The sequence below is a fragment of the Armigeres subalbatus genome, chromosome 1, assembly GCF_024139115.2.
Source record: "Armigeres subalbatus isolate Guangzhou_Male chromosome 1, GZ_Asu_2, whole genome shotgun sequence".
Lineage (NCBI taxonomy): Eukaryota > Metazoa > Arthropoda > Insecta > Diptera > Culicidae > Armigeres > Armigeres subalbatus.
This window is the reverse complement of record NC_085139.1, coordinates 149,086,380-149,100,022: the sequence shown is the minus strand read 5'-3', so window position 1 is coordinate 149,100,022 and position 13,643 is coordinate 149,086,380. Positions and strand designations below refer to the sequence as shown.

General features: G+C 40.8%; 1 protein-coding gene across 1 annotated transcript in view; it reads right to left on the bottom strand.

The window, feature by feature from the left end:
* Positions 1 to 1,101: 1,101 nt before the first annotated feature.
* LOC134205237 (E3 ubiquitin-protein ligase HRD1) overlaps positions 1,102 to 13,643 on the bottom strand; it is a 39,741-nt gene continuing 27,199 nt past the window's right edge. The window contains exons 5-6 of the mRNA XM_062680308.1: positions 2,117 to 2,319; positions 1,102 to 2,060 (exon numbers count right to left, since the gene is read on the bottom strand). Of these exons, the coding sequence (XP_062536292.1) occupies positions 1,590 to 2,060; positions 2,117 to 2,319 (674 nt within the window). The 3' untranslated portion in view covers positions 1,102 to 1,589. The remainder of the gene's footprint in view (positions 2,061 to 2,116; positions 2,320 to 13,643) is intronic.

Genomic DNA, 13,643 nt, shown 5'->3' with positions numbered 1-13,643 from the left:
GGATATACAGTGAACCCTTCAAGAGACGATGTTCTATGACTCGATAACGAGTCATGGAAGCAAGTTATGCCATATTATAAAATATGTTATGGATTACTGCGATGGTCCCTTGAAAAACCCTAGCAGCACATGTTTCACATAGGTTCACATAGGTTTGACTGTCTCGACAATTTTACGGTGTACCGTTTCGTGATGCACGTGTTTGCCTGTTATAAGGCAAAATGTGTTATTTTGCCTTCTTTGAATACTCAAATTTGCTCGGGTATTGGCAGCAAAACGATTCACTCCAAAATAATTCTAACTGCGGAATGATACAAAACGCAGAATGGAATATTGCGCAATGGTAATGATCGCGATGTGGTACATCAAGAAATAAATTACCGCGGAATGTTGTACCGCAAATTGTCGTATAATCTTTAGAGCTTTAAAGTCTACTTAGCATCATCGGAGTAATTCACCTCCGATGATGCTAAGTAGATTCCTGGGCAATTAATTTGGAAAAAAAAACACATTAATAAAGTTAAAAAAAATTGGAACAGTATGTAAATTATGCCAAATGGCTATTATGCCAAACGGCCCTCAATTTGACACCGCATACAAATTATGCCAAATGGCCATTATGCCAAACGGCCATTATGCCAAATGACCATTATGCCAAACGGCATTATGCCATATGGCATTATGCCAAACGGGGTACCGCCGCGCTCCCCAGAAGAAAAGACGCATCGCACTTTTTGCTGCCTATAATATACTATATTCTTATGAAGAGACAACATTGCGGCATTTCCTTGGATGCAATTGAAGGCCCTATCAAAGCGACAGTGTGCCGCTCAAAGCGCACGTGAGCCCAGTGAGTGCCAATTGGTATGGGGAGTGTTCCTACTTCGGTAGGGTATTGCGTGTGCTGCTTCAGCAGAGTGCGAGTGATCTGCTTGTGTTGAGGCTGGAGTGTCATAGTGCGTCACCACCTCGAAGCACAGCAGAAGTTTGAGTGTGGACTGCGCATGCTGAGGTAGGTGTGTCGTGGCGTAGTATCGTTGATTGATCCCTATTGGTATTTCAGATTACGGCAGAATAGCAGTGAAATGAAACAAAATCGGCTTATTTTATACATTTATTGAGATGTAGGAATATTTACATATACAAATAGTGAACGAGCTCCGGCGCTAGCTAGTACACTTTAAATAAACAATATTTTTGTTGCTGCTTCCTCACTACATTACTTTTGTGTCATATTCAGTTAGAAATATCGTTACAATCTATATGATTAATTTCACTGTTTATGGTACATAGCTCAGTTCCCTATAACGACTTGCACAAATGCAGCACAGTGATGCTAATCGAGCCCCTATTCGTAGCAGGTAAGAAATAAACTAAAACGCAAATATTTAAGGATCAACTAATTAAGAATTGAAGCTCTTAGAAATTTTGACATAAAATAGGCAATTGTTTTTTTTTTCGTATAGGAACATAATGCAGTGAAGAACAGAAGATATCTGACTAAATACGCAAGTTCAGTTGTTTTATAATTGCGTTGAATACATCAGCATACTCGAACCAGTCTCATCGATTGCTGTTCAACAAGTTCTCTAATCAGAGCTTGTCCGGGAACCGAACTTTTCTAGCCGCCTACGACGGATTTCACTCATTTCGGAACTCTCTTCCGGCCTGACATTGCTACTGCTTCTACTGCTGCTACTGCTATTAGCAGAGGTGCTTGGCACCGATTGTTGCTGATCCGGGGTGATAAGAAACTGTTTGCTAGTACTCGGAAGAGGCTCTTTGTTGAATTTTGACAAGGAATCATCATCGCTGCCGAGATCTTCCAGTTTGGCAGTCGCCGCTCCCGTTGGAACGACTGATGGATTATTTTCAGTAGTCACGGGTCGATTCAACAAGGCGTCCAAATCTGACACTGGGACAGCTGCTTCAGAAGTTTGACTTGTAGCTGTCGCGCTCTCTACAGGAGCAGTTGCCGGAGGTAAACGAGCCACCATCGCGGTGTACTGATTCATAAGTGCCACTGATGCATCGAGCAGAGTTCGAATGTTTTGCAGATGCTATTGGAAAAAGAATATTAGTTGTATTCAGTTACTGTCTCACACTGGTTACATACCTTGATTCGCTCTTCGACGTGATGACGTTCGTTGCCTTCCATGGTTCGTAGTTCCTCTTCAGTCAGGGTATCCAGAGCAGGTGGTACTGGTGGAAGGGGCATCGCGTAAGGCGGAATACCCATAAATGGAATCGGAGGAAGTACTAGTGGCGCTCCAGGCATTAATGGAACAGCTGTTGTGTTGGCTGCATTCATGGTAGGTACTGTGGACGAGAATAGCAAAAAACAACACGCTAGAAACGCAAAACTTTTGCTAAAACTTATTAGAAGCTGTACCCAAGAACTACCCAGCGTTCTAGAAGCTGAACGATTGCAAAGAGGACAATACTGGAGGTGACAAGCTTTCAAAAATCAAATAAATGCTCGATGAAAATTTGATTATTGGTTTAACTTGATGAAGAGGATCTGGTGGTTCAGCGCGTTCCATAAAAAATATATCATAAGAATATCTTCTTCTTCTTACTGGCATTACATCCCCACACTGGGACAGAGCCGCCTCGCAGCTTAGTGTTCATTAAGCACTTCCACAGTTATTAACTGCGAGGTTTCTAAGCCAAGTTACCATTTTTGCATTCGTATATCATGAGGCTAACACGATGATACTTTCATGCCCAGGGAAGTCGAGACAATTTCCAATCCGAAAATTGTCTAGACCGGCACCGGGAATCGAACCCAGCCACCCTCAGCATGGTCTTGCTTTGTAGCCGCGCGTCTTACCGCAGAAGAATATTATAGGCCTAAATAGTATACGAGCAGACACAAACACCCACTACATCCTATTAATAAAAGTTGAATTTATTAGTCGTCGTGGGATGAAATTGAACTTTAAGTCCAAAGCGTTATCAGCTTCTACTTTGCCGAGAGGAGTAGTTTATCTGGAGATCGAATTCAAGTTCTCTTCCACTTGAACTAAAGAAGGCCCAAGTTCAAGTTGATGAGGATGAGTACCGTGCAGTTCTTTAGCTTTTCATGCTACCATCTTCTCCTTCACAATTTTTATACTGCAGTGGATGCAGTACTAAACGTACTCCTACTAAAACGATACATGACGTACACAAGTACCACATGTGCACAAAGACAGACGGGCACCACATGTGCCCCAACACTCACTCACCTGAGCCGCGAGATCACCAACAAGTAGAAGGCCACGAACTTTGCAGGAAGTAACCCGACTTGGCATCTCACGACCTCAATCAGTTTGGTTATCATCCGTCCTGCACCGGAGTAATACAACTTGTCTACCAAGCCGCAGGCGACCATAGGTTGGTGACTCACATGCCGCTCTTAACTCAGCTACAAAGCAGACTCTTTCACGTCTCCAATTTCTGAGGTGCCGCAGAAGCATCAACCCCCGACAATCATAGCGTAGGCTTACCAGATGATATCCTTTGCGAGGACATGTTTTCTTGGTTCTATGACACTAACCCGAATGTCACTGCCCTGAATGTCACTACTCCGAACACCAGTACCCCGAAAGGTAAATCCCCCGAATGACCACTACCCCGAATACCCCACTACCCAGAATAGCCATTGCCCCGAAACTCATATAAATATATTACGCAATAATTTTAATTATTACTTTAAATATTTACTAGAGACCAACAAAGAGAATGAAAGCAAATTTGGCTTCAGCAACAATGAATTACATACAGTGCACTATGGGGAAAAGGGTGGCCATTACTAACTCCAATTTGTCTAATTTATATATCATATGAAAGTATATACCCTAGATACGAGAATCGGAAAATATTGAAGCGCTGTGTTTATTCAGTCAAAAGATATGGGCTGGTGAAGTGAAAAAGCTAATAAAAAATAAAGAATCATTACTAACTTTGATTTGTATGTTATGAAGTAAATTTTTCTCCAAATATAAGGTTTTATATACCATTTCAAAGCTTAAAACTTTAGCTTTCTGATAGATTGGTTTGTTTTGCACGCGAGGTTTCATATCAAAAAGTTGTAGAAGAAAAACTTTAATTACCGTGAAGTACCCTAATTTCACGCGCTTAAGATCTGACAAAGATAAAACCGCAGTTCACAGCCAGACATTATCAAAGTCGGACGCGTTTCTATCATTTAGCTCGATCTCGCTTTAAATATTATCAATTTCCCACCTTATCGGCCGCGACGATTTGAAATCGTCGCAAAACAAATTGACGCCAAAATCGTCGCCAGCAGAAATGGCCATAAGATCTGTCAAATCAACTGTGAACAAAATTTTATATACTCAATAATCACATTATTTCCCAAAATTGAGCCCTGTTTTTAATGCAGATTGACATTATTTTCTAATAAAACCAACATAATTTTAGAATAAAGATGTTGGCGACGATTTTGATAGTGCGTAAAAAATGGTCGGCGCGTTTTGTTATCAAGGAAACAGACAATATATCCCGTGGAAAATGTGTAGCGTGCGGAAGAATACATTGGTGGTGGACTTTAGTGTTCTCCCAGTACGCCCTGATGCTGGGAAAGTGAAGCTGTTCCTGGAAAGCCAGTTGAGGCTCCAATATGATGATGTTTCGAGCATACAGATACAATTGCACAATAGCCGCATTGTGTGCTTATTGAGATGAACAATCAAGAAATTGTCAGACGCTATCAATTAGAAAATAATTGGAAATGTAAAATGGTGTGTGCAGACAAGGAATTCCGCATACCGGCTTATGCGGATTGTGAGGCAGTGACCGTGCGGTTTCACGATCTCCCTCAATCTATGAGTAACAGTGCTATAAGTGATTTCATGCTGAAATATGGTGAGATAATCTGTATCAGAAACGAAGCATGGCGGCACTATTTTCCCGGAATTTCAAATGGTGTGCGAGTGTTGAGGATGAATCTGCTTCGCAATATCCCCTCGTACGTAACTATCAGGAACAGAAACCACTATGGTAACTTATTTAAATCAACCAAAATCCTGTCGTCAATGCCTTTTACCAGCCCATCCTGGTAAAAAGTGTCTGGAATCGCGAACTGCAAACGTTGATAATAACAAAACAGCAGCATCATCACCCGACGGGTTGTTCACTCAAACCGACTTTCCACCAATTAATGAAGCACCGAATCTATCATCATCTCCCGTAAATGTACCTATTGCTGAAGAAAAACAACTACATGATGACGAATGGACTGATATCGAGGATAATACATCCAGCTCTTCAAATGAATACAACGAAGTCACACACAAGCGACGGCGGTCAAAGCGGAATATCGTAGACAATGAAACCAAAAAAGTGTGCTCTCACCAGTGGTCTCCAAGCACGGAGCAGGAGAAAGCTGTTGTCGACAGACCGTTAAAACGAGACAATTTAGTATTAAATAATAATACCAAAAAAAGTGTTCGCAGAAAACTGTAAAATTAGATTGTCGGCTCTGTAAAGCTGAATACGGCGCCTGAGCCTAAAATAAACTATTTGAATAAAAAAAAAAAGTTAAAACCGTTCATTAAAAACATGTAGTGGCCATTTGGAAACATTTGCTACTGCATCTCGTGGTAGTAGGATTCTAGGTGCTCAAAGAAATGTTACTTGCAAATTTTGCTGCTATTTAAAAAAAATTGGAGTATGAATCCGAGACCGTTGTATGCTCTTTATTTCGCGCAAGAAAATAGGATAGTTCCTAATTTCGCGCAAAAGTGTTCCTAACTTCGCTCATGTTTGGAATTGAATATCGTTATTGGTTTGATGAAATATAATCAATTAACCAATAGACGCATGCATCCATTGTTCAAAATATACAGATAACGGTATCAGACAGCCGTCAGTGACCCATTCTTTAGTCGAAATGGTATGTGCCTATATTTCGACCCTGGAGCAATGCTTAGCTGGTGTATTAAAAAAAGTTTTAATTTTAGAGACATCATGTATGAAAGTCTTTGTGGTATCCGCCCCTAGCTACACCACTGGCTGTCTGGTACAGCAGTAGCGATCGATGAAATAAAAGATCAGTTTTATCACTGACTGCACACCCGAGCAGACGCGCGTTTATCTGTATCGCTTACAGTATCACGGTCTCGATAGTAATTAGTTTAAAGAACCCAATCTCCCACGAGTATATTACAGTGGCGACGAGGTGGAGATTTTGTTTTCGCGATCGGGAAGTGCTAATTAGTGCAAGTAGTCCGGTTTTCCAGTGAAATTTTGGTGTTTTTCACTGCTGTTTGGACGAACCTGCGAGCGAGCCATTCATCCGTTCGGCGATTGATTGGTTTATTGCCTACGGAGGAGCAACAGTTTGCGCTGCGCGGTAGCAGTACCTACACTGCAGGAGTTGGTTTGTTTTGCTGTTTCACACAGGTTTGCTGCAAAGTGTCGAATAGTGGAAATAAACAGAGAAAATCGTGTTTTACTTTGCATGCGTTAAAGTGTTGAAATCAGTTTATGAGCCATTTTCTTGTGCCTAGCAAGCAAAGAAATTGTGTTTCATTTTGTTTCCGTACAGTGATCCGGCTTTGTGCACATAAATAATAGCTAATTAGAACTTGTTACATCACAGCCGAAGAGTTTGTCACGTACGAGAGTTTGTTTCATCAACAGTGTAGTGCAACGCACAGTGTATATCAGTTTGTTTGCAACTTGTTTCGCAACGCTGATACTGTTGTATTGGTTTATGCTCATGTTTAATAGCAACTACAGTTTATGCTTGTGTTGAGCAACAACATCGTTTTGGTTTGTTTGTGTTTCACGTTTGGTTTGTTTCGTTGATAAAGTTTGTCGTTGAATACGATTGATCCGAAACGGTTGAAGTTTGTTTGGTTTGACACAGTAAGCAGTTTATGTTTTGCTCTGTGGAGCAAATCGTTTAAAAAGTTGAACAAAAAGGTTTACAAAATAGTTTTGAAAATTTTGTTATAAATTTGTCAACTGTTGGTTTCGATCAAGTTTATTGGATTATTACACTGAAAAAAAGTTTTTAGTTTGGTTTTGTGTGATAATTTAACAAATCGTTTTTCACAGTTTTCGTCGTTTTCATCGCTGTCAGTATGCCGTTAGTGAATCACGTTGAGCCGTACATACCTGGTACGATTCCGTTTAGCCAGTGTTCTGGAGCAGATGGACTGGATTTTCATCGATAATAAGATGTCGGATGCGAATGAACAGAAGGCATCGTTTCTGGCGGCATGCGGAAAGGATGTTTATAGCGAGTTGAAGCTTCTGTTTCCTGGAAAGGATTTGAAATTGGTGTCGTTTAAGGAGATTACCGATGCGTTGAAGAAGCGATACGACAAAACTGAAAGCGACATGATCCAGCGTTACAAGTTTTATCAACGAATGCAAGGTTCTACCGAAAGTGCGGAGGATTTCATTCTCGCGGTGAAGTTACAAGCGGAGATATGTGAGTTTGGCGAATTTAAGGACATCGCAATCCGCGACAAGCTTGTGTGTGGCATTCGCGACCCGGATGTTCAACAACGTTTGTTTGATGAGGAAGGTCTGACGCTAGCCAAGGCGGAGAAGATCATCATCAACAGGGAGCTAGCTGGAGTGAATCGAAAGCTGGTTTCGCGAGAGTCCGGTCGTGTGAGTGTGTTGAACAGGCTTGGTAAGCGAGAAGAGAGTGTTGTTTCACGTAGTAGATCCCGTGGTAGAAGTCGTGGACCAAATAAGCGTTTTAGGAGCCGTAGTCGTTCTGGTTCGTTTGATCGTGGACATCGTTCTTCATCCCGATCGCAGAAGTTTCACTGCAGTTACTGTGGCAGAGATGGTCACACACGTCGCTTCTGCTATGACTTGAAGGATAAGGTTAAGAAATCTGTGAAGTTTGTGGATTCTCCAGCAGCAAAGCCGAAGTTGACAGAGTACCAGAAGAGTTTGCGTCGTCGGTTGAACAGATCTATCTCGGATGATGAGGAGATGGATTGTATGTTGATCTCTTCCATCGGAAAAATCAACGAACCGTGTTTCCGTACAGTTTTGGTTGAAGGAGTACGAGTAGATATGGAGATAGATTGTGGAGCTGCAGTTTCCGTCGTCAGTAGAGAGACGTACGAGGGAGAATTCGCCGATATTCCGTTGCAGAAGTGTACGAAGAAGTTGGCAGTGATTAATGGAAGTCGTTTGGTTGTTGAAGGACAGATTCCGGTAACGGTTGAGCTGAATGGACGACGTCAGGTCGTTAAACTGGTTGTTTTACGCTGTGGAAGCTCGTTTACACCGTTGTTAGGACGAGATTGGCTAGATATCTTCTTCCCTGAATGGAGGAAAACGTTTGGCAGTGGTGTAAACCTGAACCAGCTGTCTTTGCCGACTTCAGAGGAACGTGTCGTGGAAGATATTAAAAGTAAGTTTGCCAATGTGTTTTGTAAATCTATGTTTACTCCCATCAAAGGTTTTGAGGCAGATCTAGTGTTGAAAAAAGGAGCAGCACCGATTTTCAAGCGTGCCTATGACGTTCCATTACGTTTAAAGACAAAGTAGTCGAACATTTAGAGAGTTTACAGAAAGATGGCGTCATAACACCGATCGATGCAAGTGAGTGGGCATCACCGGTGATTGTTGTAGTGAAGAAGGATGGCGGAATCAGGATGGTGATCGACTGTAAGGTTTCGATCAACAAGGTGATCATTCCAAACACCTATCCGCTGCCGTTGGCACAAGATATGTTTGCTTCACTAGCTGGTGCTAAAGTGTTTTGTTCCTTGGATCTGACCGGAGCGTATACACAGTTGTTGTTGTCGGAAAAGTCGAGAAAAATTATGGTGATTAATACAATCAAAGGTTTGTTTTTGTATAATCGTTTACCACAAGGTGCTTCTTCAAGTGCTGCTATATTTCAGCGAGTCATGGATCAAGTTTTGAAAGGCATTGACGGAGTTTATTGCTACTTAGACGATGTTTTGCTAGCTGGTGAGGATTTTGAAGACTGTTTAAGAAAGCAATTTGGTTTTAGAGACTTTCCTAAATTCAACATTAAAGTCAACTTGCAAAAATGCAAATGGTTTTGAGACTAGTTTGCCATTTCTGGGTCACGTGTTGACTGATAAAGGTTTGTTGCCGTGTCCAGAAAAGGTGGAGACAATTCGTAGAGCCAAGGTTCCGAATAATGTCACCGAGTTGAAGGCGTTTTTGGGTTTGATAAATTACTACGGTAAGTTTATACCCAATTTATCCTCACGTTTAAGCTGCTTATATGGTTTACTCAAAAAAGACGTTAAGTTTGTCTGGACTGATGAGTGTCGTCGTGTGTTTGAAGAAAGTAAGCAGTCGTTGTTGTCTTCAAAACTTCTGGAGTTTTTTGATCCGCAAAAGCCTGTCGTTGTTGTGACAGATGCTAGCAGTTATGGGTTAGGTGGTGTGATTGCTCACGAAATCAAAGGAGAGGAGAGGCCTATTAGTTTTACCTCTTTCAGTTTAACTAACTCGCAAAAATCCTACCCAATATTGCACTTGGAAGCGTTGGCCGTTGTGAGTACCATAAAGAAGTTCCACAAGTTTTTGTTTGGAAAGAAATTTACTGTGTATACCGACCACAAACCGTTGATAGGCATATTTGGTAAAGAAGGCAAGAATTCGTTGTTCGTGACGCGTCTGCAAAGATATGTAATGGAACTGAATATATACGACTTTGACATTGTTTACAGACCGTCATCGAAAATGGGCAATGCAGATTTTTGCTCAAGGTTTCCTTTGCCTGATGAAGTGCCAGTTTCGTTGCAACGGGAGTTTATCAAGAGTTTGAACGTTTACGATGAGTTTCCTTTGGACCATGTTTTGATTGCATCTGAAACAGAGCAAGATGAGTTTATTCAAAGAATCGTTTCCTACATGAAGCATGGTTGGCCAAAGAAGTTAGAGCGTAGTTTGTTGGATGTTTATGCTCAGCATCAAGATCTTGAACTGGTCGATGGTTGTTTATTGTACCAGGATCGTGTGTTTATTCCTGCTAGTTTACAAAAGCAGATGTTGAAGTTGTTGCACAGAAATCACTCAGGAATCACCAAGATAAAGCAAATGGCAAGAAGGACAGTTTACTGGTATGGCATGAACAGTGACATCGAGAGTTTCGTCAAGTCATGCAGTGTTTGTTGCCAGTTGAATGCAGTTACGAAGCCAGTTTCAAATTCTAGTTGGATTCCTACTACAAAACCGTTTACACGTATTCATGCAGACTTCTTCTACTTCGACAAGAAGGTTTTCCTGGTCATTGTGGACAGTTTTTCAAAATGGATTGAAGTTGAATACATGAAGTTTGGAACAGATGCCAGGAAAGTCAAGACCAAGTTTTGAACGTTTTCGCAAGGTTTGGGTTACCTGACGTAGTTGTTACGGATGGCGGACCACCGTTTAGCTCGAAAGAGTTGATTGATTTCTTCGAGAAGCATGGAGTCAAGGTGATGAAGAGTCCACCGTATAATCCATCGAGCAACGGTCAAGCGGAACGTATGGTCAGGGTTGTGAAGGAAGGTTTGAAGAAATTTCTGTTAGATCCGGATTTGGCTGGTTTAAGTACTGAGGATATGGTGTCGTACTTCTTGTTTGGCTACCGGAATACTTGTTTGGAGGATGGATATACGTTTCCTTCCGAAAGGTTGTTTAGTTTTAAGCCGAAGACGCTGTTGGATTTACTCCATCCAAAGAATAGTTTTAAGCATCATTCGACGAAACCAAAGGAAGTGGATAAATGTGTTGTAAATAGTCCTAGTCCCAAGAAACATGACTGGATTGACAAGTTGCGTCCTGGAGATATTGTTTACTATAAGAATTTTAGACCTACGGATATTCGTAGATGGTTAGAAGCCAAATTTCTCAGACGTATCTCCTCACGTGTTTTCAGGTTTCCGTTGGAGGAGAGTGTACTCCGCTCATCGAAATCAGCTGAAGCTGGTGGGCACCCCAAAGCGCCGAGGTTTGTTCTTGGGGAGGAGCGAGAGGGTCCAGCGAAGAAAGCGTGCTAGAGAGGACGATGACGAAGACGTTAGGTTAAGCGACGACGAAGACGACTTTTATGGTTTTCCTTCGGATTCTTTCATTTACGGTGACGGGGATGGTCGTAACGGGGTCACGGGTCGTGGTCCTGAGGCGAGGTTTGGTGTTTCGCGCCGTCGAAGTGAGTCGTCAGTGGACGATGATCAGCGAGGGTCGTCGAGTTTGCCGCCTGAGCAGGTTGATCCGCAGGCTGGCCCATCGAAGCGAGTGAAGAACCGATCGTCACCATCGAAGAACCGTGTGGAAAGTGTCCGACGTTCGGAGCGACTAAAGCGTCTCAAGAAAGATGTCGAATTTAAATATTATTGAACTATTGTGTGTTTTAAAAATGTTTAACTGCCACGGAGGCGGTCAAAAGTGGACTAGTTTATCGGTAGTTATGTTTTGCCGAGTTCTGATGTTGTTTAGCGGTAGTGAAGTTTAGCCGCTTGTTGAAATGTTTACGGCAGTCGAGTTTTGCCGATTGTTTTACGTTTAAGCAGTAGTGAAGTTTTGCTGCAATCGATTGTAAATATGTACAAACTAAAAGGGGGAGAACTGTGGTATCCGCCCTAAGCTACACCACTGGCTGTCTGGTACAGCAGTAGCGATCGATGAAATAAAAGATCAGTTTTATCACTGACTGCACACCCGAGCAGACGCGCGTTTATCTGTATCACTTACAGTATCACGGTCTCGATAGTAATTAGTTTAAAGAACCCAATCTCCCACGAGTATATTACAGTCTTAAATTCAGCTGTCTCTTACATAGGACATCTTCAAATATGTGTTCCATATTCATAAGACATCTTCAATAGACGAATCCAAGTAAAAATAAGAAGAAGACACACGACGGTGTTAACTTTGACAGATCCTACAGCTCAGCATAGGGAGATCATTTTAAAATGCTTATAATAAATTCTAGACAAAATGTAATTAAAATCTGATTGATGTATGATACGGAAAAAGTTCCGAACTGTATGATAGATACATTTTTGGAAAAAAATAAAAAAATTGAGATTAGCTTCCAGATATGTAATTCGGAACTTTTTCCGTACCGTACACCAATTAGATTTTAATTACAATTTGTCTAGAATTTATTATAAGCATTTTAAAATGATCTCCCTATGCTGAGCTGTAGGATCTGTCAAAGTTAACACCGTCGTGTGTCTTCTTCTTATTTTTACTTGGATTCGTCTATATTGTATACATTGTCGAAAAAGCTGCTGTAGTTTTATCCTCGACTTAAGTTTAGCATCATTTTACACATCGAATTTGATAGCTATTGCAGGCACTAATCTAATAAGATTTTTCAAGTCAGCATTAGTCGATGTCGGTGGTTATCCGCCTGAAAATTAGATAAAAAGCGTATGGGAATGAACTCTTCGGGTTCTATTCAGTGTAAAACTGTCGTGCGCATTATATTGCTTTTGTTCATTAGAATGTTGCAAATGAAACAATAAACGAAATTAGGCACTCTAATTACTCTCATATGCCTAATTTCGCGCACAAAGCGAAAGTCTAAATAAACACAAAATACATAAAATTTCACACTTTTCAATAGTAATGACGAATAAACATATCCAACAGAGCATAATGGATACAAATATTTCCAAAAAGTAGCCACTTTTGTACAGTAAAATCATTTGTTTACTTGGGTCATGTTCTTCGTCTCTGTGCTAAGCACAAGCAAATATGGCGGTCGATAGGAGGACCAAATTGAAATAATTTTATTTGGTGTACTAAACCAAGTTTGTTTTTCAAATTCTTTCGTGAAAAACATTTAACAACAATGATATTTTGTAATCCTCCAGATTTTTCAATTTTGACTGGTACCTAAAAATTGAAAAAAATAAATGATTTTGTAATGCGCGAAGTTAGGCGAAATTAGGGCACATCGCGGTATCATAATTCTTTGCTATAAAATGGTCCCGCAAACCTAATGTCCCAAATGTCCCCTCATATGTAAATGGGGATTGAAATATAACCCTATAGTACCACCTTCTAGTGAGTGATTTGCTTGCGCATATTTGCGCGCTTACGAGTACGCTGCAATGAGTTTTCTTGAAAATTGTGGTTTTTATTCTCTATACCTCGTTATGATCAGAAAATGACCAACATTATTACTAGAAACATAGTTGTTTGCTGTTTTTTGCATGCTGTATTAGAAAAAACAAAAACAAATACAGAAAAAAAAAATAAAAAATTAATTTCGCGGGTGACATTTTTTGAAGGGTTAACGATGGCCCTTAACCCTTAAAGGCGCAAGGCGATTTTTTTAGAATTCGTCGAAAATATTTTTAACGTAAACAACCATTAAAACCATTAACATTAAACGTATTTTTGGTTTGTTGTTTTAAAACAACATTGCGCATTTAAGGGTTAAAGGATTAAAAAAAGGTTCTTAAATATTCTTGCACATAAAATATGTTGCATAGAAACAGTTTTCAATGAAAAAATATTTTTGGCCACCCATTTGTATGAGAATTCCCCATAGTGCAGTGGTTGGTTTCCCACCTGCCGCTGCCAGTCAGGCGCGAACGTATATGCCGAGCCTGTAACAAGCGCGGTGTCATCATCATCAATAGAAAAACAATTGTGTCCGGGACATCCTGGCTACGATT